This window comes from Phoca vitulina, unplaced genomic scaffold (assembly GCF_004348235.1).
Source record: "Phoca vitulina isolate PV1807 unplaced genomic scaffold, GSC_HSeal_1.0 scaffold8, whole genome shotgun sequence".
NCBI classification, from domain to species: domain Eukaryota; kingdom Metazoa; phylum Chordata; class Mammalia; order Carnivora; family Phocidae; genus Phoca; species Phoca vitulina.
The window spans coordinates 8,651,870-8,677,701 of NW_022589711.1; the positions used below are offsets into that span (position 1 = coordinate 8,651,870).

At 33.8% G+C, this 25,832-nt stretch overlaps 1 protein-coding gene across 18 annotated transcripts in view; it reads left to right on the forward strand.

Annotated features, from left to right (window-relative positions):
• The window catches only part of ROBO2 (roundabout guidance receptor 2), a 1,625,768-nt gene that overhangs the window by 1,508,281 nt on the left and 91,655 nt on the right, over window positions 1-25,832 (forward strand). For all 18 annotated transcript variants that reach the window (XM_032407350.1, XM_032407349.1, XM_032407345.1 and 15 more), the window contains 6 exons: window positions 8,337-8,461; window positions 12,557-12,728; window positions 17,247-17,452; window positions 21,674-21,755; window positions 22,169-22,331; window positions 23,933-24,099. In XM_032407350.1, coding sequence (XP_032263241.1) covers window positions 8,337-8,461; window positions 12,557-12,728; window positions 17,247-17,452; window positions 21,674-21,755; window positions 22,169-22,331; window positions 23,933-24,099 — 915 coding nt within the window. The remainder of the gene's footprint in view (window positions 1-8,336; window positions 8,462-12,556; window positions 12,729-17,246; window positions 17,453-21,673; window positions 21,756-22,168; window positions 22,332-23,932; window positions 24,100-25,832) is intronic.

Below are 25,832 nucleotides of genomic sequence, written 5' to 3' on the forward strand. Positions count from 1 at the left end.
TCATCATGAGGAATATAATTGTGTCATACTTGATTATTTTCATATGAGTTTCCTCTGTAACCAGTGAGTTCCAGGGACAGGGATCTTAGTACCCTCAGACACTAGCACAAAATAAAACCAGTAAATGTCTGCGGTTGGTTAAAGTGCCAACCAACATCTGAATTCATTTCTAGCATAAATTTTATTACTGTGATGTATTCCAGTGATGTGTTGTCTTTAAAAAACAATTGAGACCAAATACAAATGGCTATGTGCATATAGTTGTTTATTGTAACACTGTTTTTATATGCTAGCCTACAAAATCCAAAAATTCAAGATATTTTGAGCCAAATGAATTTACTCTTTTCAAAGGCATTCTATGCACTCTGTATAATCATAGAAATGTTTCATTTTGATATTTGCATTGTTCCTTTTCAAGGAGGAGTATATTATGTGTGAATATAAATTTTTAAAAAATTATTTTCACCACGATTATCAAACACGCATACTTGTGTGTGTGTGTCACACTTACTACTAAAACTCAGTACTTTTGATACTCCTTGGAATTGCTTACTGTATATGTCAATTTAGAAGGCCACTTACATTATTTTATAGTCACACTGTATAATTCATTTGACTAACTCCATGGCTTTATTTGATCTTTAGATTTTGAATAATCATGTGTTACTTTTAGAGTTCTAGCTATTATATGAACCCTCAAAAAGTAGTCTTCCCACAATCAATAAATTCCATAAAAGTAGTTCTAAAATAGCTACATAATTGCAACATGTCTTTATTCATACAAGATTGAATGCAATTTGTATATGTGAGACGTTTCATGGGTAGAGTAGAAAGCAAAGTCTAAATAGATGAAGAATATAAGAATTGTGATTCTTTGTAGCCATTCTATTGCCCTTGAACATTTACTTTTCTTTTCATATTTATGAAAGCAGTATTTCATTTAGTATTTTTATTTTTTCATACTGACATTAAGGAAGCAAATGTAGGGATAAATTTATATGTATTTATATTTATAAAGAGATGCTAGATTAATGAAGAAGCATATATATAGATAATTACTAGATTATTGTTGAAAGGAAAGCTATAGATTTTGGAATTTTACCATGGAATTTTTAATATTAGCTAGAAGTAAGGTAGTGGCTGAGAAAGAAGGCATAAGCACTCAAATGGAAGAGTTATTGCCATGAACTCAATAAGAAAGAGGTTAACTGGAACGGTAGGTAATTTAGCAATTTGATTACTTGTATTCCTTGAGAATAATGACAAATGAATAAAATGTGATTAAACAGACTTTATAAAAGTGATTATTTTAAATCCTATATCCCTAAATTGTTTTCCTTTATAAATGCACTGCTTCCTCTGAGATGAATTATGTGTTAATAAGCTTCAAATCAAATATTTTATGACATTATGCATTTCCAATATTATTAACAGAAATTCTTTTGAAGTCAAATGAAGTGCTAAATAGTAAAAATTAAATAGAATTAAGTAAGTTGAAGAAACAATCATTTATCAATTAGAAGTTAGTCTGTTCTGATGATAAACTAAGTAAACATTCATCTCTTAATCCCACTCTATATTGCATTTTAATGAAATGACTTCTCACTGTGTTTATTGTTGGTGGGGGTAAGCCTATTAACTAAATCTTTTCAGGAAAATATAGAATTGGTTGTTACACAATTCCTCTATTTTTCTGTATTGTTGTTGTCACTCTGGGATGGTGACTACTCATTTGTAGTCTTTGTGTCATAAATTTCCAATATGGTACAGGGGCAATCTCTACAGAAGGACATATCAGAATCAGTTGGGAGATTATTTTCAAACAACATATTTTCTTTGGCATCCCTCCACCCAAATTACTACAATAGTGAGTCACTGTCTCTGGTGGGAATGTGTCATATCCTTCCAGTATGATAAAATGGAGAAAACATTGAGTATTTTCTTTAGATCAAGAACTTTTTGTTTTTAATATCCTATTTCAAGACATTCATTTAGCGTTCACTACATGGGACTTTTTCAGGCCAAATAAAGATTCCATTTCAATGCAAAATGGTAGCCCCCCATTCCAGTAAGAGATTACAACTGAACTGAGGAAGCAAGACACCCAGGCAGGAGGAAGAATAGAGACAAAAGGCAATGCAAGCAAGAACAGGTATCTTAAAGTGGAAAGAACACAAAAAAAGTAGAACATAGAGTGTGCTCAGGTTAATCATTGTCAACAAGTTGGATCAAAGAATGATAGATAATGAGATGGGTGAACCTCGGGAACAAGCCAATACACGTGCAAGTGGTTAAAAGTAGACTGTTCTGCTGAAATACCAGAGCTGGTCTGGGGACAAGTGAGTGTCAGGATGGTAAAATCTCAGGCCAGTGTAGCGGAATGCTACACTGAGGGGAACAATTTGCAAGCATTGCAAGGGCGAGCTATAAGAAAAGCACCGTAGATTTTTGAATAAAGAATGACTTGAAATGAGTATACTTGAGAAAGGTTGTACTTTTCAGTAGCACAGAAAGAGCAAGCTCATAGGTTTTATGCTACTTTAATAATCAAAGCAATTATTCAGGAAAAACATAATGTTATGATTTTAACATCCTGGTACCATATCGGAAATCATAGTGTATGATTCTTATTCTTCTGTGTGGTACTAGAGATGGCAAATTTTAGTCAGATCATGGTTTGAAGTCAACTGAATTAATCTAAAAGTTCAATGTTTAAGAGGTCCAACTATGGCATATTAGATGGACCATAAGTCAAACCTGTCCTCCGACCTAGTGCTTTTAATCTTTAAAAACCTATGTGCCCTTTATAAGATTTAGTTTGATGATCTTCATATCATAATGGTAGTAGTTCACACATAGAGCTCTGTGAGTATTAAATGAGATAATGCCTGTGAATGGTTTAACACACTGCGTGGCTTTAAATGAACACACAATTAATGTTAATTATTGTCCTTGTATTAAGCAATTTGTGACTCAGCAAATCTTTAACACAAGCATATGATAAATGAGTGTGCTTTTCAAATAGGCTTATAGAATATATTAGAATGTAACAAGCAAAAATGTTAAATAGCAAAAAAAATATTTTCTACTGGCTTAAGATATAAAGTTCAAAATGTTTATTACAGAACAAGAAGCTTACTTACTCAGGCAACAATTATACCCAAAGAAAGCTCAGCCGACTGTGCCTGTAAGCATCCTGTCACATATTAATATATGCAACTGCTGCATGGCTATCTCCGTGTTCACGTCTGCCATAGAAAGTCATATTTTGCTGTAAAAACAACTCGGAACATGATGGGATTAACCTTTAGGTCTCCCCAGCCCCTCATCTCCAAGCCCACCTCACGCATGGCCTGTGCCTCCTCCTCATGTTCAGCCATCTGATTTCCATAACACCCACTCCCTTCCACCAGCGGGAATTAGCAAAACAGAGCTGTAGCCTGACTTTGATGGAAGCCAGCTTGGGCTGAATGCAGTATCAAAGCATCATTTAGCAGAAATCAAATCTAATTTACTGTGCATTGTATTTAAATTCTCAAAAAGGCCGTTTCATGTGAACAATACCAGAGCTCTAATCTCAATTGACCTTTTTATATTTGGGTCTACTTTTCTGGAAATCACACAATCCGCTCTTCTTATAAAGCTACTGTTTTTCAGTTGGAAGTATCCATCGAACACTGAATTGTACCACTGTTTTCTTCATCTCATTTCCTGTGATAGCTGTAACAATAAGGTATAATCACTTAACAGATTAAGCCACTCTGTTATTATATCACAACTACAAAAGATTTGTCTACCGCTTTTGGATTTTAGAGAGGATATAAATATGTATTTTATACTCTTCTCTCTTAGAAAATATGAAGAGAATTGCCATTTCTATCACTAGCATATTCTTCTGGAGTTTATAACTCAACCTCTTTAATGCACATTGGGTTTAAACGTGTGTTTGAAATTGTCATCTTGAGGACCCAATCATGGTTTTTTTTATGTTTAATGAGAGCCATCATAGAAAATCCATTTTATGTAGAGCACAATTTGTGCTACCTTGCTGTATTGATAAAATGCCACCTTTCTGCCTACTCCCTCCCATCGGTGCCATCAGCCAAGTACTGTCTTTTCAAACCATTTTCACTGCCACCTGGCAGAAATACTGAAAATGTGAAATGTTAGCAGAAGAATTATTGATGCAGTTTTTCATTTTAAAACCTCAAAAATAAATTCCTTCAGCTGATAGGCCTTCACAGGAGATTGCAATATAGATCTTGAACAGAGAGAGTCTACAGAAGTAAAAGTGATTGATGCAATTTGTTTTGGTGGTCCAACGTTAAATGACAATAGGAAAGGATGTACATTTTCAGACACTTAAATACTCTTAAATTTTTTTGCTTAGCTTTAATATCTGTATTTTGTTTGTTTAATTTTAAAAATAATAAGGTGAATCCCATTCCAGTGAGAGCAGTGTGGCTTAGGTTCTGATGACAAGAAACTATCTGGAACTTTAGAAATAGGGTGTATTTATAATAACTTGGAATAAAAATACAACATAAATAAAAGTCATACGAAAGAATTCTTCATAGTATGAATAACACAAATGCTGATAGTTATCTTGTTAGGGTTTTTTTAAAAAAATTCAGTATTGGATAAAAACTCAAAAATTATGATTTCCTGGTCTTCATAGGTCATATCAGTATTAGTAAATGTTACATTATAATATTACAGAATTTCTTTGTCCTTTAAGAGTTCTCATGAAGTGTTCTCTTAAGGTGCTACTATGACTAACAATTCTCAACTGGATTTTCTGCCTAACTTGCTAAGATTTTCCCGCCTCGCATCTGTCCTTTCTTTTTCAGAAAAAGCATTCTTTCTAAAACATAAATCTTACTACATCTTTCTTGCATAAACGTCTTCGAACAGATCTCCGTCGCTTTCAGGGCAAAATTTAAGTTCTTTTAGCATAAATTATCTGGCCCTATTTGTATCACTTCTGCATCTCTGATTTTATTCTTAAGACCATTTACACTCCCCTAACACATCCAGCTCCCCAAGTCTCTGCCTTATGTCTGCTTCTCTCTTTCCAAGTGACCTTACTCCTCTTCGTCCAGTGAACTCTTGCTTGTGCTTTAAAACACAACTCAACCATGGCCCTGTCTGGCATCTTGCCTCTTTTTTCTTCATCACCCAGTCTATTTGCTGCTCTTCCAACCTTTCTCACCCAGTGCCCTCTGCTTTTTGTATTATTATACAAATCAAACTCTGTTCCATTTGTGTTTATTTACTTATTTACTTGGAAGTATCTGCCAATTTTTTATTTGGCTTTCCATCCCCTGTCCCCACAGAATGTCTCGTAATTTGTAGTCAATCAGTGCATTTTGAATGAATAAATGAATGAATCATATCTTTTGAAAAGTGGAGAGATAGTTGTGGTCATTTGCCAGTCCTTTTTTGGGGGGGGTATGTTTTTGCAGCTGGTTAAAATTGTAGGATCTAGATTCCAAAAGTATTTTGCAAAATCACTTATCTACTAAAGAGTTCTTAAAAGCTTAAAATATTAAATACAAGGAGGTATGTGATTATAATTAAAGTATACATGTTAATTTTACTGAAGTAGATGGGTAGACAGATACAGGGTGAGCATAATATACTTAAGACTATAAAATATATTTTCATTCTTTTCATTTGATGTTTTATTTGGTGACTTCAATCATGTGTATTCTCAACTATTACATTTTAAAAATGAATTATATAAAGAAGGACTTCATAGCACAAATTGGGCTCTAAGATTTTACTAACCAGTTATGTGAGCCAATTTAAATTCTTTCTAGTCCAAAGCAGTACAAATGAACAAATAAGCTGAATGCGTGACTTTTATCAGACTGTTAAATGATTTTTTTTTTAATTTTTGATAATGAGGTATAAGCTAAGTTACTCTGGCTTAGTTAGTATCCATATTGGCACTAAACTTGTCTTTCATAGGATTACTAAGAAGTGGGAACTATATTTGATCTTTAAATTTTGCTTAATACATATTATTTTTCTTGGATATTGGAGATAATAGAGACCAATCTTAAGTCTTTTTTGGTATAAATAATCCAGTGGTTTCATATCTTCCCTGAAAAATGGACATTGCAGTGTTTTAAGAGTTGTCCCTGAAGTAATTTTGTAACATTGATTTAATCTATCATTCCCATTAGAAAACATGGAACAAAAATCAGTGTCTATCTGCTGATTCAGTGAAATTGTGTAGAAATAACAAGAAGATTGTAAGAAGCAAGTAATCTACTGAAAATGCAAGGCAACATAAACCACATTCTGTCCAAATAGATCCATAAATCTGGGTTCTCCATACTGTTAGACTGGGTCTACTGTTATCTATAGTTATAGAAGAAAATTTCACGTAGCAGATTTATCCCTGCTGTCCCTGGGGTATGTGTTGAATGGGTTGAGTTAGGAGGCAGTATAACAGAACACCAAAAACTAAGTCACTACAACTCTCAGTGAATTAAAAAAAAAAAAAAAATCTGCTGCTGTTTCTACACTAGCATTCTTGTAAGAATGAGTCCTTGGTTGTATGTTTGAGGCTACCCTACATTTACTTCGTTCTTGGACCTGCTCTTTTGTATTCCTGAGGGGCTGAAAGAATTCTGGATAAAGACTTCAACTGAACGTCATTTATTGTTTTAATTCTTTAGAGTTCAAATTTTAGGATGGTTGCCATGGATAGCAGGTTTTAAAAATTAGAGTTGATTTAAAATTTTTTTTTCATCCTCCATTTTCTAGCATAAGCAACGATTTAAAGTGTAAACAGATGAGAGAAAAGTCATGGAATAAACATGCTGTTTTCTTGTCAATGGAAGTGGGTTTCGGTATGGAGAAGATGTCCTTGTGAAAACTTCCAGTTATACTGTCTACTGTCTTTCACTTGGCTCCCAATTTAAACTTGAACTTTCTCAGGATTTTTTACCCCCCATCCCTTTAGTTTCTTTTCTATTGGAGTTACTCATGCCTAGGTCTCATTATCTTTGCCTATATCATTCCCCTCGTCTTCCAACCAGAGTTCCTACTTTATTGACTGATCTGCCTCCCTCACAGTCCATACTATATTCGTTAAAGGGTTAAGGCATCTAACGATTTTGCTTTGCATCTGTCACTTCTTAGATTAAAAAGACCTGAACAAAATCCCCACTTTGGCTTCTCAGGAGTTTCTTAGGCTACATCCAAATCTATGTTTCTCAGCCAATGATGTTTACACAACTGAGACCCTTCATTTCTGCCAGAATACACACTGTACACTGGATGTGTTCTTGCTTCTTGCACTTTGCTCAGTAAGCTCCTTGCTTGGAATGTGTTCGTTTCTCCACTTATCTAAATGCTGCCCTTTCCTCAAAGTCCCCATAATGTGTATTTTCTGCATAAAGCCTTTCACAGCTGCCATAACACAAAGGGATCCTTTTCTCCCGAAGTCCTGTCACATTTCTTATATGTACTAGGATTTAAATGCTCCTATGCTGTGCTCTGAAAGCATGTCTATCATTGAACTTAGCATAGTCTTAGATAATTGTTTTACCTTGCTTTTGCTGTTGTCATCATCATGTTTTGTGTTTCCCATTAGGTTGTGAGTTCCTTGAAGACTGCAGGATAGATATTTTTTTTATCTCTGTATCCTTGTGTCCAGTAGGGGAACATAGCAATTGTCTGACTAATGCTTATTTATCTAAATGAAAAGAATTAAGTAGAATCAACCACTTTCAAACATGTCATTATATCGTTAGTTATCTTTGTATGTAATTCCCAGTTCTTTAATTCTTTGATGTCTTCAACACTTTAACTCGTCAGTTCTAGAATATAAGCACTTTGAGGATAAGGATCATATTCTAAGGCTTCTGGTATCTCTGCGTGTAGAACAATGTCTTATAAATATTACAGGAATGGTCAATATCTGTGAATAGACTAATTTCAGAGGAAGGAGATACTTGTGTAATGAAGTGATTCTTTTTTACCTTTATTCAAATCGCAAAACCAAATTGGGAAACCATATTTTTCTTTAAAAAAACATTAGAATATCATGAAAAATCTATTTTCCTATGCAAATATATGGGCTATAGGATTATTATGTACAACATTTAGGAAGTGTCTACTAATAAATTTTCTTTTCCTTACATTTGATAGAGTGCTTTTCTCCTTTCCCCATTGTGTGTTGAAAAATGCTTTAAAAATAGAAAAAAATTAAAAACTGTAGCTTCTGTCTGGCTCTGAGCAATCCACCAGATTTTCCCTTTGATATCTTTTTCTTTGTCAATGGTTGATATTTATACACTTTCTTTCCTTTTAAATTATAGCTCCTCCACAGTTTGTGGTTAGGCCAAGAGATCAGATTGTTGCTCAAGGTCGAACAGTGACATTTCCCTGTGAAACTAAAGGAAACCCACAGCCAGCTGTTTTTTGGCAAAAAGAAGGCAGCCAGGTGAGTGTGAACCTTGACTGCTTTTCTGAAATCTCTGAACTCTCTCTGTCTCTGGTGCTCCTCAAAGTTTGTCTCGCCTTTCCTGTTATCGATGTTGAATTTATTTTATTTCTAAAAAAGAGAACAATTAATTCTAAAATAAGTGAGAGTCGGATGTTCTATATAATGTTCTTTATTTTCCAGTATTAATGTCCAAAATTCTGTATTTTACATAGAATAGATACAACTCAGTGTAACTAAATTATCTTAAAGAGCCTAATCAAAACCTCTGTGGCTATTTAAAATCTCTGAACAGAAAAATAATTTTACTTCCTTGCAGCAAGCTACATTGGGATTATCAAATGAGTTTGTACATATAAAGTGTTTAGAATATCTTAGGCATGTGTAAACAAGTCAAACAATATCTCCATTATCAATCCACCTAGAAACCAATTGCAATCCCCGTACATAGAAAGATATTATAAATGCCTTTTTCTTTATCATTAACTTAAGGATACTTCCATTTAAGAGTGGGAGAAGTATTTACTTCCATCATCCCTTCTGGATTCGTTCACAGTGGGGTTAGATAGCACATTATCACACATTATATATCAGAAGGAAATAACACATTATATACCAGAAGGAATCAGCACTTGCCTGGTCTTTGATGTGCCCTGATTTGTCCACTCATGGCGCTCTCTGGGTAGCATGGCCTTTCAGACTCCGTTCAAAGTCAATTGGATATGCTATTTTTTTTTTTTTTCACTTAGTGTCAAAACTTGAACAAGTACTTAGCCTCTAGGTTCTCAGGCAATGAATGGAATTTCCAGCTTAAACCAAAAACTGTTCTTTGCCTAAGAACTTATCAGTGTATTCCTGAAGGACCTAGAGATATTTTTGTTGTAGACTTCCCCAGAACCATCTTTAAGGAGGCATACAGTTCTCAGGAAAAGACCTCAGCACCCTCTGTTGTTAGTCCAAATTCTGGAAGAATTTCCTGGGGAATAATGAAAACCATGATTAAGAGTCCCAGGAAATCTAAAAACTACCAGAGATGGGAAATTTTTTAGACTATATTAAAAGAATCTGTTGATCAGAATTTATATATGATTATCTGGGTAGAGAAGCATCAGGAAGTTCCCCTTAGTCCTCATCTTCATACTCTGCCCAGGCCAGGGCTGCCAGGACCTGAGGTCTCCCACTGCCCAGACACTAATGTAATGCCCAGCACCAAGGAGAGGCTCAGCACCACTCTGGTCACCCCTGCCTCACAGTACCTGAGAAAGCTGGGATAGGTGAACGCTGGAGAGCCCTGGTAGCTCGACAAGACTGTTTCTCTTGCCTGTAGCTCTTTCCCTCCACCCACCCTGGTGGCTTTGGGATCCATCAAAGTTACTCCCTCAAGCCACTGATAGTAAATGTACTGATATGAATATATTACTTATTTATCAATTTTATAAATATAATGATGTAAAGCAGTTTGATTGTCGCAAATTTACACTTTAAATCCATGTATTGAGTCAAATTCCATCATCCCATATCTCATTGTTATATAAATACTGCTGTATCATGTGTAAATCACATGCCCTCAAATAGCTCTAGGTTGACATAAGATATTGCATAACATGTGTATTGGTTCTGTGGCCCAATAAACATGGTATTTAAATATGCTACATTCTGCTTTAATGGTTTTTAAAGATAATCAAATAGCATTAAAATATTTTTTCTTTTTTCTTTTTTTTTAACAAAGTGGCATGTAATTCCAGAGATATTAATCTCTGAAAAAAAATTCCAGTTAGGTAATTTGATTTGATTATAATCTTAGGTCTTGTTTTCTTTCCTTCATCTATCTCCCTTGCATCAGAGCGAGAGAGGGAGAGAGAGAGAGAGAGAGACTGTGAATGAGAACAAAAGAGAATTGCCTGAGCAAATTGTAAAGTTTCAAATTATGAAATGGAATATTAGGAAAAATAAATTGGTCTTACTGTCTCCAGTATCCAATTTTTACAGTGATCTATGACTCTCCATCAGTAGAGAGAGTTAAGAGCCTGGACTTAATGGTCCATATTCCTCAATATGTGCTGATAATACCAATTAGCACTAATAGGATACCTAGGCACTTCAAGGCAAGAAGAGCTCTGTAGAATTCCTGGGTTTTGCTTGTAATCCATTTTCTTGTGCCTATATCACACAAGCAGGGAATAAAGATGATGGGTTAACCTCAATCATATGCCATTTTCCATGTCAACGAATCATTTAGAAGGTGGACTGATATTACATTGTAGAGGAAGAGATCCCAGAGAGAATTAAGCCCATCTGATGTATTAGTGCTATGTAAATTAGTATTCTAATGGCTAATTGTAGGAAAGTGCATACTTTGAGTTATTGTATCATTCTCAAGTGGCTTTAAAATTTAGACCCTTCTCTTTTAGATGGTTTATTTCAGTAATATATTTGGATTCCACGAGAGAATTAGCTTGTTCTCAAATTGTTTCATGTGCATGAAAATGTCTAGCCTTATATAGTAATACAAGTTTTATAGGAGGGCAATAGCATTTTGAAATTATATCCTGACATGCTCGCAAACATCACTTCTTTTAGAAAGGATTTAATAACATGGTAATGTTTATGTAAAGTGGGCTTATAGTGTCACACTCAAATCTAATAAAGTGGACATCCATCATGTTGCAATAAAGAGAAGAGCTTCTAATTAAAGTAGGACATCATTCGCAGGATTAAAGTCATTTAGCGTAATTGAAAAGTGTTAATACCCTATTTTATCCTCTTCCATTGGTATTACTTCAAGGGTAAAAACATTTTAAGGTGAAAATGTGTCTTATGCCTTTAATTGAATGTTATTACCTCCTGATTGTAACGTATTGAAACTGTTTAATTACAAACCTGGAAAATTAATTACTATGTCGAGAAACAGATCCCAGAGGGTTATAATGTTCTTTTTTGTAAGTAAATACAACATAAAAATTGATATGTTCTTATTTATAATCCAACTTGGAAACATACCTCAATATGATTTGTTATACCCAAATGTTTTTCTTAATTGAACAACAGTAAAGCAGCATAGGTCATCCAAGTTAACATTACTGCTCTCATATAGGAACTTCTGAAATTTTATGTTTAGGCTGCTCGTGTTTAATGTGAGATGTATAGTAAAGTAAAATAATTTTTCATAGAAAAGTCATATTTGAAATTCTTTAAGGGCACATGCACACTTCAGAAACATTCTGCACCTTTTTATTTTCAATGATTTGCTTCATCTTGCATAGATGGTAGTATATATACCTAGATCCTTTCAAAGCTATTACAATCTGCAGAAATTTTATAGCAGGAGTAGATTTGGCTGTCTCTCTCTGTCAGTCCCAGCCACACACTTTTGAACATCTTCATAAGAAATTCAGATAATTACATCAAGTATTCAGAATGATTAGTGGAAAGTCTATTTTGCATTCCTTAGTAATGTGCAGTTTATAAAACACAAGCATAGTTAATGTTACATTCCACATTATCACAATGTCTGATGAGTCACATGAGTATTGTTATGCCCATTTTACAGATGAGGAAGCCATGTTTCAAAGATACTAAGTAACTGGAAGTAAGTAAGGGAGAAAGTAAAGGGTTAAGATAAAGATCTATGGTTTTTATTTTTTTATTATTTTTTAAAGATTTTATTTATTTATTTGAGAGAGAGAGTGTGTGCATGTGCTCACAAGTGGGGGAGGGACGGGGGAGAGAGAGAAGCAGACTCCCTGATGAGCAGGGAGCCCCACGCAGGGCTTGCTCCAAGGACCCCAAGATCATAACCTGAGCAGAAGGCAGAAGCTTAACCCAATGAACCACCCAGGTGCCCCAAGATTCAGGGTTTTTAGATGATTATTCCTTCAGACTAGAGCATGCTGACTTCTTAAAGCATATTATTTTTCCGTGATTTGGAAAAAGTTTCCCATTGAGACTCCCTATATGACATTTAATCATTTCAACACCATATTTTTAGAATAAATGTACTTTCCAACCATATTCCAGTAATTGTAATAGCTAGTGTTAATATATTTTTCCTTCTGAGTGGGAAAAGATATTGATGAGATTGTGTTTCTTCCACAGAACTTGCTTTTTCCAAATCAACCCCAGCAACCCAACAGTAGATGCTCTGTTTCGCCAACCGGAGACCTCACAATTACCAACATTCAGCGCTCGGATGCGGGTTACTACATCTGCCAGGCCCTAACTGTGGCGGGAAGCATTTTAGCAAAAGCTCAACTGGAAGTTACTGATGGTGCGATATTATTATTAGATTTGTTTTAGGAAAATAATAATTTTTATTTCAAGACCCATATTAACCAAGTGAAATTTTCTGAGTTGCTAAACATGTAAATGAATGCTTATCTTCTAAGTTTGAATCTAGGTAAAATAACATTTTTAATAGTCTCTAATTCTACATATACTGTCCCAAAGAAGAATATCAAAGATTATCTATTTTATTTTTAAAAATAGAGTGATTCTTTATTTTAAAGAAATGACATCACACTCTCAGTGTATAGATATGTCATCTATATATTTTTTAGTCTTATGCTGACATGATTGCTTCTAATGGATATTAATAATTTTATCTCATTAGAGGAGGAAGAGATATCATCTTTAATATTATCAGTGGAAACAGAGATGAGTTCTTAACTAATCACATTATGACATCCTATGACTTTTTAATTATTCATTCACTAAGTTAAATTAATTAAATACCTTCCAAACTACTGATGGATGCTAAACTTGTTTTTTTTTTTTTTTTTTTATTTACACATTACGTACTATAAATTGTAGGTGAGGCACCTACATTTATAGTGATTGTTGAAAAGGATGTAAGGATCTTCATAATCTGTTTTTATTTCCCCGAGAGCTTATTTGTCACATTTGATAGATAGGGAACTTTAGATATTTTGTGAGCTTCTGAGTATGAATTTAAGCCCTGTTCTTTGATGTCTTAAGCTAAAAATTCTCTCTTGTTCTCCTATATTTGTGAGGTTTGTGGGGCTTTTATTTTCCCCTGATGCTGGTCTCTGAGATATAAGAACTTTGTTTTGTCACCTCTCTGATTCTCTTCCTTCTCTGCTCATGAAATTTGATTCACTTTTATACAATTCAAATTTACATGTAGATTAAATGGTAATTTAAAATTAATAGAAAGGAAATATTTTTTAATGTCTGTCTATGGTATTGCCTGATTCAGCACCATGTCAAGAATAGGAATAAATGGAACAGACAAACATTGGTTGCGGGAACATTGAGTCGTTAATGGCCGCACCTGCTGATGTTGCAGAAATTTACTGCCATGTAACTGAAACAAGTCAGGTTCAAGAGCAACAGTGCTAAAAAATTCTTTCTTTAGATGGGCAAGATCTTTGTTCCTTCATACCTGTGTATCTTTTAAAAGAAATAGAAGATAATTATTCATCTTTCTTAAGTCCTTATGCTTTATACCATTAGCAAAAATGTCCAGGTACATATACTGGGAAAAGAAGATATTCTGGCCATAGCCTAAGTTGTTTTCTATATACAAGAATAAAACATTCTAAGTATAATGATGAAGACCTCTACTATAATCTAGTTGCTTATATTATTTTACAAAAGACAGACTCTAAAATGTTTCTAAATAAAGAAATTTTTATGGGAAAAGGCAAACCATATTTGTAGAAAACAAATTGATGAATTAGAAAAGCCAGATGATATGACAGATACTCAGAGTCATTTCTGATGAAATGAAAAGGAAAACTTTTGTTTTGAGAACTTGTGTTGGTTGATGACATAATCTCACAAAACAGTAGTTATTTTACCTTTATTTCTGAGGTCAAAACTAAAAGAGTGAATACAAATTTAAACCTGATAAGTGAGATGACTGTGAACAGTTTGCTACAACTAGCTTGAATATTAATTCCTACATTGATTTTTACTTAAGTAAGCAATCACAAAGTCAAGATCCTTTTACAAAAACATTGAATGAAGGTTATAGAGTTATTGATTTTGACAGTAAAGAACTCTAACTTCAAGACCTAACCACACACACACAGACACACAGACACACATTATTATTACAAATAACTCTTTCTAAATACTAACTTGCTACATTGGCTGATGCCTTTAGCATCTATTCATAGTTTTAATTTTTCAGATTAGTTAACAATTTAATGGTATGTGAGCTATCATTTTCATTTGGAACATTTTTTGGAGGGTGTGACCCGGGGCAATTTAGAGCCAATTGAAATTCCAATGTAGAATAAAAAACGTATGTTATATTCAGAGAAACAAGCAAAACATCTGTAACAGTGTTTCTGTTGCTACATTTTTACACTTAGACTCCTTTCTTGGAGGTATTTTTAACTCAAGTGTTCATATAAGATGAGATTTGCTAATGGTGATGAAATGTTCTGTTGAGTGATAATTTTACTGATTATAGATTGAATGAAGATGCTTCAATATACTTGAATTTCAAAATATCCTTTTAGAAGACCTTCTCATTAATTCATTGGCACTGTTCATTTCTTCCTTTCTTCTGCTCTTTTTCTCTCAGAAAATTAGAAAATTGTAATGAGAATTCTGAGTACAGCCAATAACATGTAAAAGGACTAGAGAGAAGAAATGTATTTATGTATTATGTTGACAATAAATGTCACACCATGATATTATATGAATGGTTTATTGAGGATTTATAATGCATAGTTAAAGAAAACCATGGAATTGGTCACAGATCACTGGAAACCCTAAATGTTCATTTAACCTTTGACCTCAGTGTCATGGAAACCTGTGGTCATCTTTCACCCATAACATGTTCGAAACTGAAAATTCCTTCTGGCCAGGAGATTTTCAATTACTTTATTGATCAAATTCATTAAAAAGACATTGAGCTACTCATTTGAGCAATAAAAAGGAAAGAGACTAATCAGATGTCCTTGGCTATATCTAATGATTTCAGGGATATAAAAATAAAAACAGGTTATAAGAAGTTACCTAAATTCTATAGAGATATTTAATTTGAAACAAAGCAGTAAGAATATTTAAAATTGAATAAATAGATTCTACTCTAGTAATGCAGACCCATTTTTCTCATTGAATTTAGAATTATTCATGTTTTGTGAATTGGCCCTTCATTTTTGACCCATAAAAAAAATAAGTTCCATGAATATTCAGTTTAGATATCTATTTGTGCAGTATGTGTCAGAATTAATATAACATTGTATTTTCACATTTTCTGAAGATTATTTTATTTACTTCTAAAATGAAGAATTTGATCAAAAAAATCATGAAAGAAGTAGTTCTAATTTTTGTTTGTAAATAATACACAAAATTTTATTTTTTTAGTTTTTTATATGTTTTACATATGTATATAGACACACATACATACACACATTTTAATACATATTTTGATGTAGTAGGTTTAGGTTGATTGGAAGTCCACTGTATTTTAACATGCACATGCAATGGCTCTATTTCATAACTTCTATTTTAAATTAAAATTGGTTGGCTTTCTCATGGTAGGCTGTAAAGGGGCTGCTCAATTTAATGTTTTTCCCTCAAAACCACAAATTCTAATAATAAAGATGATGCATATAGATTGGGAAACAGATAACCTGGTGGACAAAGGAGATTAGAGTATTAATGAGCAAAATGACATTTTGATAATGTACATTGTAACACACATGACATTCTTTATAGACACTTTCTCCTCACAGTTGCTTAACAGTCATTAAAATCCACAATTGTTTTTCCTTTCTGTGAAAGTTTTATATTTATATATGATACACATATTTTTGGTAATTATATAATAAACATAATATAAATATAAATAAGCATAAATATTTTGGGTAATTAACCAAAATCCATGCTGAAGTTTATAGAACTGTCTCTTAACAAAGCCTTCCTTGGACCTGGACATGTCAGTTTTGTTATGAAGTGTTCTTCTAATGAATTCTGGATGAAACTTTGCACCCAAATGACTCCATATTTCCATAACCCATTTAAATAATACTAACATTCTGATATATTTCCTAAATCATTATGAAATACTTCCAAAGGCACTGAAGATACTGCCATGAAACAATATTTAATTAAAAGAAGTTTATGAAATTGTGGAAATTTTACCCAGATGAACACAGGAATTGATATATATATAAAAAGTGATTTTACATGAAAACCGTAATTTGTCATACCATAAATGGTATAACTAGATTACTGCTTAATTCTAAGGACTAGTTAAATCCTATCATCCAGATTATAATACTGTAATCTAAGGCCCAGTGTCAAAATCTTGGAAATAAAATGTTTATATCTAATAATTTAACATCAACCAACATATCATAGTCTCTATATATAGCAAGGTGCTTTGAAGGGTGAAATTATATATTATACATATATTTATAATGAAAGCAAAAATTAAAATTGTTTCTACCCATATGACACTCTATAAGCTTTCTTAAATATGCATATAAGAGATAAGCATACATTTTGTGAATAACTGCCATGAACTTTCCATATTTTTATTTTAATTTTAATATGATAAAGACTTTCAACAATACTATAATGTCAGAATTTATTATTGTCATCTACTGTAGGTAATTCAGAGTAAGTTATAAATAATAGTATGTCCTCAGTAAATATGCTATATATAGTATGTATAGATGATAGATACATAATGGACATAGAATATGCAGAATAAATTATAAGTAATATGTATGTGATATACACCTAATAGTATGATATAACTTCTGAGAAGTTAAAATATACTGAAAATATCCTTATCCTTTAGTTTTGACAGATAGACCTCCACCCATAATTCTACAAGGCCCAGCCAACCAAACACTAGCAGTAGATGGTACAGCATTACTGAAATGTAAAGCTACTGGTGATCCTCTTCCTGTAATTAGCTGGTTAAAGGAGGGATTTACTTTCCTGGGTAGAGATCCAAGAGCAACTATACAAGAACAAGGAACACTGCAGATTAAGAATTTACGGGTAAGTAATGCTTGACTTGTATTTGGATCTTCATTTCAACATAAGTATTGCCCCCGGGAAAAATTGTTTTGTGAACTTAAAATCTTCCATACTAGCAAGTTGCTATACCTTTTATTATAGGCCATGTTATTTCTTATTTTATTTCTTATTTCAAATTCATCATTTGATGAATTGGTATTAGAAAGAAAGTCCTTATGTTAATATAAGATCATAACAGACTTAGAAACTTTTTGTTCTTTCATTCCAACTCATATGTATTCAATTGATAAAGCTAAAAATCTTAAACACGAAGTTAATGAGAGTAATGGGATATTTAAAGTCATTTGAAAGTGTCAAATGCTTCTGATTTACTGTCATGAACAAAGGATGTTTGTAAGGAAATGTGGATAAGTTGGCTTGGCCAAGCTATTATGTCAAAAAAACCAAAGAGATAAGATTGAGTAGAAGCTAGGTTTGGCTAGTTGGTGGAAAATCTTACATTTTAGGTTAAGTTGCTGTGGAGTTTAGATTTAAACCTGTGGGCAAGGACAAGTCATTGCTGTTCTTTTAACAGAAGATGGTGACCATTCCTACCAATTTAACAAATTAAACTTACTTCAGAAGCAACTCAAATGCCTACTTCTGAATATTGTATTAGCTATGTATTGCAATTTAACAATATTAACTTAGAGACTTAAAACAACATACATTTATTATCTCATAGTTTCTGTGTGGTTAGGAGCCTGGGTGTGACTTAGTTGGGTCTTCCACTTCTGGGTCTCACAAAGAGACAATCACGTATCAGGGTTGTGGTCTCATCTGAAGATTGACTGGGGATAGATTTGCTTCTGAGCAACATGATTGCTGGCAGCAATCAGTTTCTTATGGCTATCATACTGATTACCTCAGCATCTTGTTTGCTGTTGCTGAAGGTTGCCTTTAGTTACTTGCCATATTGATATTCCCATTATGACTACTTGCTTCCTCAAAGTAAATGAGGAAGGGAGTCTCCTGGCAAGACAAGCATTATAATCCTATGTAACATAATCACAAATGTGGCATCCTGTCACCTTTGCCCTATTCTGTTGACCAGAAGCAAGTCAACAGATCCCACACACATTCAATGTGAGGGATTGATTACACAAGGTGTGAATACCAGATAGGGACCGCCTGCCCTCTATGAGTATATTCACTTCATTCAACAAAATGTACAGAGCCTCCCCTCCCTGTGGCAATCACTATGCTAAAACTGAAGAGTTTGCTAGAATAGTCAAAAGATTGGGGATGAGAGCCAGAATTAAGATGATTGATACAGTACATGAAGAAAAATTAATCAAAAATGATTTGGTAGAAGAACAATTAGTAGAATCTGGTATCTAGGTAGAAATAGGGAGCCAAGATAAAAAACAAACAAACAAAAAAACAGAAAAACAATGTTGAATTTTCCTATCTGGAAGCTAGGGAAGAAGCTAAAATATTTTTCATTACATGTATTTTCAACTGATTACAACATGGATTATTTCTTCTCTTAAAACACAAATATATTTACAATGACATGTTTATTTAGTATTTACCAGCGTGTCACCCAGACATTTACAAAAAAATGAAGGACTTTTTGTAATATGTACATGCACACTCAAAGCACGCAAACCTTCATTAATTTGTATATTTGTTAATAAAATTAATATATAATGTTTTCATTTTAATTTTGAGACATAGGCATTAATTATCTTTAAGTAGAAAAAAATGCTGCCAAATTCAGTTAAAAGACAAATAAATTAATACATATTTTAGCCTGTCTCTTTATTGATTCTAAATTAATTGTTAACTTTCTCTGAACAAATGAGAGTTATTAAAAAATTAATGCCAACTCTCCTTGAGTAAACACTTTCACCTCTGTCTTTGGGCTAAAGGCAGACTTGGGCCATGAAAGTTAATGCATTTTCACTGTACCACTGAATTAAAGGGTGTGCTTGAATAGTAAAGATCCCCAGTAGTGTTTGAAAGAAACAATTAAAGGTGGGTGCTTGATGATGTCAAACAAACTTCGAGCCCTGTGTCAGGCTTCTGAGTCATCTCTCTGAGATGCAAGCTCCTGGGGGCTTGTCTGCAGCCAACCACATAAGGAGAAAAGCAGATGATAGAGTGTGCCAGCACATTAATCTCTTTTTAAAGCACTTGGTTAAGGATAAAAGGAGAAGGATAGAAGGAAGATGAAGCACTCATGACCCGAAAAGAAATTATTTAAAGTTAAAGGAATAAGAATGAATGTAGTGATGATGATGGTGATTGAAGAGTGAGTTTTAACAATGATATTTCAGCTTTTGATACGGCTTTTGATAAACTCCAGTATGAAAATGTTGTTCTTTTTCTGTAAGGTGACTGTCTTTAAAGGGATATAAAAATGCGTTTTTACACTACTTCACTCGTATAGTCAAGAGAGGGTTTCTGTAAGTCATATTCCTTTGTGTCTCACTATTTCTTTCCTTCTTCTTTTTTTCTTTTTTGGTATTTAATGCAATAGGGGTGGGGGGGATAATGTGATGAACACTCTGTTCTCATAGTCCAACTAATTGGTAACTGAATCTGTATCTTTTGAGAAGTAGAATATTCCAATACTCATTAAAACCTACCTACCACCGCTAATGTCAGACTGTGTCTCTACACAATGACAAGGAGATGCAGTTAAGAAGCATTACCTACATACCCTTCTTTCAGCATTTGCACATAATAACAAGTGCTACATTTTAGTTCAACAGCTATAATAAAATGCAAATTCTTTACTCTTTCACAGACCATATTCAAATGAACATCGCATTAAAATCCTACCTTGGCTCATTATATTTAGTTTGTGAGTGATGCTTCTTAAATGGAGAGATTTCTAATGACTATAATGCATGCACAGCCACGTTTCAAAGAATGGCTCTTTTTACAATGGCTATGCTCTATCATCCTGCATATAATAGAAGACAATTGTATGAAGATAATATGGCAGAGAACGATGTGCCAGAGCAGTTTGAAACTCAAGTTAAAATACATAATGACATTTAAAATCAATTAAAATGGTGGCACAGCAGGAACATCCATGCACTAATGATTTACCTGATAATCAGTTGTGGAAGGTTGAGTCATTAGTACACTTAGACTTTGGACCCAGCAGATATTATATTCCATGAACCCTCATATTTCATCAACAGTTAGACTCATGTTCATCACAGAATTTTAATGTCGCATCATGTCACTTGCCTTATTCAGTTTGGCCATTGATTTTTCTTCCCAGTCTCATCTCTAAACCAGTGTAAATAAATATGTTTATATTCTAGGCCCACAGGACTCAACTACAAAGAAGATTTTTGACATACAATTTTTATTGATTTGTGCCTTTTGCCAAAGTATAATCACAGAAATGTATACCTTTTACATTTGTAAAAGAGAACTCTTGATTATATTATCAACTACTTTAAAAAATCCTTTCCCGCTCTTCAGTGAATAACAAAAACATTTTAAGTGATCAATGAAATGGCAGTTTTTAAGTATGCTTTAAAGAGTGATGCATGAGATTATTTGCATGGTCCTTTCAGCTCTAAATTGCAGTGATTCCATAGACATGGTTTGTGTGTTTATGATATAATTTTATTTCATTCTCTATCACACTACTAAAATTTAAATATAAGTGAATACTAATCTACTTAAAGGGAGAGATTTAGGTTTTTTTTCCTTCACTTTTCTCCATGTCTTTAAAAAAAAAAAAGTCAGCCCCCTGTTACCTCAGTGCTTATTTACTCCTGAGTACATTTTATCCATGGAAATATAATGTATTAAGATGGAGAGGACAGTTTTGCTTTACTGATCTCTGAATATTTAAAGGATTCTGAAAAATTCTGTCCTGAGCTGTCCATATGTAACTCCAACACAGCGAAGCCCCATCATAAATTGGAGTTATATGAAGATAAAGGTATTACCGTGGAGGCAAGAGGACCAGACAAATAGAGTTTACCAGACACATAACTTTTAGTTATAGAAATATAATAAAAAATCATTGAATTCCTGTTATGAATAAAGTAATATTATATGAGTTGATTTTAATATTTTGTGTGTACATATGATTGACTCTAATGAACAATTTGGAGAGCCAAATGATACATCGTATTTTAAGAAATTAAATATTACCTCCTTGAGACTGAGTAATTACTCTACAAATTAATTAAAATAATTGAATTCTCTCCCTTCCTTGCACACTAGATTTCTGATACTGGTACTTATACTTGTGTGGCTACAAGTTCAAGTGGGGAGACTTCGTGGAGTGCTGTGCTGGATGTGACAGGTGAGTCCTTGGGAATTATCTCAACAGAAGAAATCTTGAGCCCATTTCATTGATTAGCTCATCATCAAATAACAATTGAAAAATCAAGATTTTAAATTCATTGAATGCAAAAACTAAGTCATATGCCACTTTTTAATTTCTCCACATAACATTGCATTTTTGCAATTTGATACATTTGTCCTTGATAAACAAATTTCCTCTACCTGAAGAGCAAGCAATTTTAGTGATCTTGCATGAAAGTAAACATTTAGTGACACGTAGGTAAAGCAAATATTCATTTACATTCTTTTGATTCATGAAGATGAATTCCTCATTGTCTAGGTCAACTTCTTCAATAGACTATTTTCCTTCTTTTAAATGTTATGGCATCTTATGCAATCAGGAATGAAGCATTTTCTGTTTGTCCTCTATAGAATCTGGAGCAACAATCAGTAAAAACTATGACTTAAGTGACCTGCCAGGGCCACCATCCAAACCACAGGTCACTGATGTTACTAAGAACAGTGTCACCTTGTCCTGGCAACCAGGTACCCCTGGAGTCCTTCCAGCAAGTGCATATATCATTGAGGCTTTCAGGTATGGGACAGTTCCTTTTTTTTTTTCTCCATTAGGTTGTTGCTTTAGCTCTCATATCCTAAAATCTCATATGAGCTATCCTGCTGTTTTATCTTAAGAACATGTTGAACAGTGCATTTTAAGTATTTATCTGATTTTATTCAAGAATAGACTCTAGGTTTTTTTCACTTACAACTTGATTATAGATTAAATATGCATTACCCATGACAAAGTCTATGGGGATCTAGCTCATGACCTAATCACTTAGCTCCTTTCTTTACCTTGACCATCGTAAAGATTTAAGATGAGAATTTTGTCATTAGAACTAGGCAGAAAATAATTTAATTAGGCAGGACACTTTTTAAGTTCTGCATTGTTTACTGAGGCATGGAACCCTGGAACTTTGCTTCCTCATAATTAGAGCAGAACTTAAAATAAGTCCACTGTACAAAAACAGTACCCATACAGCTATGGGTACACCTAAGAAAAAAATGCAAAACTACAGTTAAGGAATTGATTCCGTGCACTTCTGGTTGCTGAAAGGAAAAAAATATGTCCAATTGCGATTTGAAAAAATTGTCATCAATATAAGGACATAGACTATAAATTAGCAAATGTCATGATGAAGTCATTGTGAGAATTTGATAAGATCCTTACACAAATGGGAAAATGAAGTTTGTATTGTTTCAGTGTGCTTTTATTTGCCATTATAAAGATAGCAAAAGCCGGTGTCATTTTTAAGCATTAGGACAAACCATTACTTTCATTTTAGGCTTCCCAAATCTATTTAAGGTAACGATCAACAAATACATCATTCCCAACTTTCAAAACAGTTTTTCTGTAATTTTCATGCTTTGATGTATAACAACTTTTGAAAAGTAAACAGGCAGCCCTGAAAAATCACATTTTCTCCTCATTATGAACTAAAGCAGCATTTGACCGTAGACGAAGTTTTCTAAATGGGTATCCCATCTCTAGCGGGCTGTTAAGGGGTCTCCACATCTAGATTCAGAGGTATTTCACCTGTTGAAGATGAGAAATCACATACTATGTAATGTACAATTTTATTAAAAATGTGACCAAAGGAAAATATTCCTTACATGCTTCCTTTCTTCTTTTACAGATATGTAGTTTTAGAAGGCTCTATTATAATATTGCATGTGGAATTGATGCAAAAGAAAACACACCTTGTAACAGGAAAATGTATTGGCATAATTTACTCTGTAGTCCATTTATTCTTTCTACAGGTTAATTCTTTTCAAGGTATATATATATATACATTTACGAGGACCATATTTATTGTATAAACTTGATGTTGTGATCTTGGCCTCTATTCCTTCTACAGGTATTCATTTAGTGGGCTGCTGTGCATTAGCAACGGGCTGTCACATCTCCGGGGCTGAGTTTAATTTTGTTGTGCATGGCACTTCCGTTAGGTGGGCTCGGCTTTGTTGTTGAATAAACCGAAATCATCCAAATGTTTCATTTATTGGGCTTAACACTTCAAGTGTTGTGCGTGTGTGTGTTTAATTTTCAGCCATTAACTTTTGTCATTGATACCCAGCTCCATTGTCGATGCCTTCACGGCTGCTCTTTAAGCGGAAGTTCTGTTCCTGTTTCAGCCAATCAGTGAGTAATAGCTGGCAGACGGTGGCAAACCACGTAAAGACCACAGTCTACACAGTGAGAGGACTGAGGCCCAATACGATCTACTTATTCATGGTCAGAGCCATCAACCCGCAAGGTCTCAGTGACCCAAGCCCCATGTCAGATCCTGTGCGCACACAAGGTAATTTCAGTAGCTGTAAACATGACCGGTTCTGGAAGGAGGCATTCAGCAGGAACAAAAAAAAAAAAAAAAAAAAAAGAAAAGAAAAGAAAAAAGAAATGACTTGAAAGAAAGAAAGAAAAAGAACAAAGGGGTTGCATGAGGAAAGATAAACGTTCCCCATTACTTGTTACAATGATTCATTAGACCCGATCCTGAACTTGCTGTTCACCTTGGTCAATGTGTCCTCTTCCTGGAGCTGTCAGGGTCTGTTGAGTAAAAAAATAATAATAAATAAATAAATAAATAAAATGCATAAATAAATAAACAGAATAATTGGTTACATTTACATAGTAAGAGTCATTCAACTAAGTTAGGGCTTTTACTATATTTCAAAAGGCGAAAACTTGTCTCCTTCTTCGAAATTAATTATATAGTAGCAAAAAGTGATCTCTAATGGATACAATGCCCAGACAGGGATATCAAAATTACTCCTATTGTTCAAGAATTCTGTTTTTATATGGCAGTGGGTCTCCAGGTGGAGTTCCCCCAGGAGCAGCATCTGCATTCACCTAGGACCACGTTAGAAATTCAGACTCTCAGGCCCCAGCTCAGAAGCTCTGGGGGTTCAGCCCAGCAGTCTGTGTTAAGGTGCTCTCCAGGAGATGCTTCTGCTCAAGTTTGACAAGCATAACTACAATGTGTGTTTTGTTGTTGTTGTTTTGTTGTTGTTGTTGTTGTTTTATCAAACCAGATGTTTAAAGGGGCAATTTGTTTCAGAAAGGAGCAAATCAAGTTTTCTTCCTGAGGTATACAATTCTTTTGACTAATTAAAAAAAATTAAGAAAACAAAACAAACGAGTAAAAGGAAATGAGAGAGATCAAGACACAGACTCTTAACTGAGAGAACAAACTGATGGTTACCAGAGGGGAGGAGGTGGGGGGATGGGTGAAATCCGTGTTGGTGATTAAGGAGCACACTTGCTGTGATAAGCACTAGGTGGTGTATGGAACTGTTGAATCACTATATTGTGCACTTGAAACTAACATTACACTGTATGTAACTAACAGGGATTTAAATAAAAACTTAAACATCCAGAATATTATAATTTTAAAATTGAAGATTTTCCTTCTCATCTTTGGTAGCCTGCATCTTCAAATTAAGAAGTCACTGGAGTCGAGGGGTTAATACAGGATGCTGCATTATAATTTCCCTTCCTACTAGTAGATGGAGGGAATTAATAAAATAGACATTGTGGTTTTATTATTTGTTACAACTGACTTCCCACAGGGTTCTTGAGAAAGGGTTAATTATTTCTTATTTGTAAAAGGCTTTGAACAAGATATAATTCAAAGTAGTATTTTTATGCAATGAAAAGCACCATACAGCCATAAAAATATTATTATAATTACAATGTAGTTCAGTGATAGTAACTAGCATGCTATTATAACAGAGAAGGGCACCTTAAAGGAATCCAGTGAAATAGTCACCACGTGATTTTGGAACGTTGCTGACATGATGACAGTCAGGGGAGGAGGGAATGCCACTTTGCTATTGTTCTCTAAGCAGTAATGTGATTAATTTTCCATGATGATAAAGGGCCTGAGGGAGAAGAACCTGTCTCCAGAGAAAGAAAAAGTACAACAAGGAATTTGAAGATCTGAAACTGGTTATATTTTACCTTGCTTGGATCCAGTTGCTTTTAGTGTGTCTAAATTTAATGAGTAAATTAAATTCTAGAACTTGAAGATGT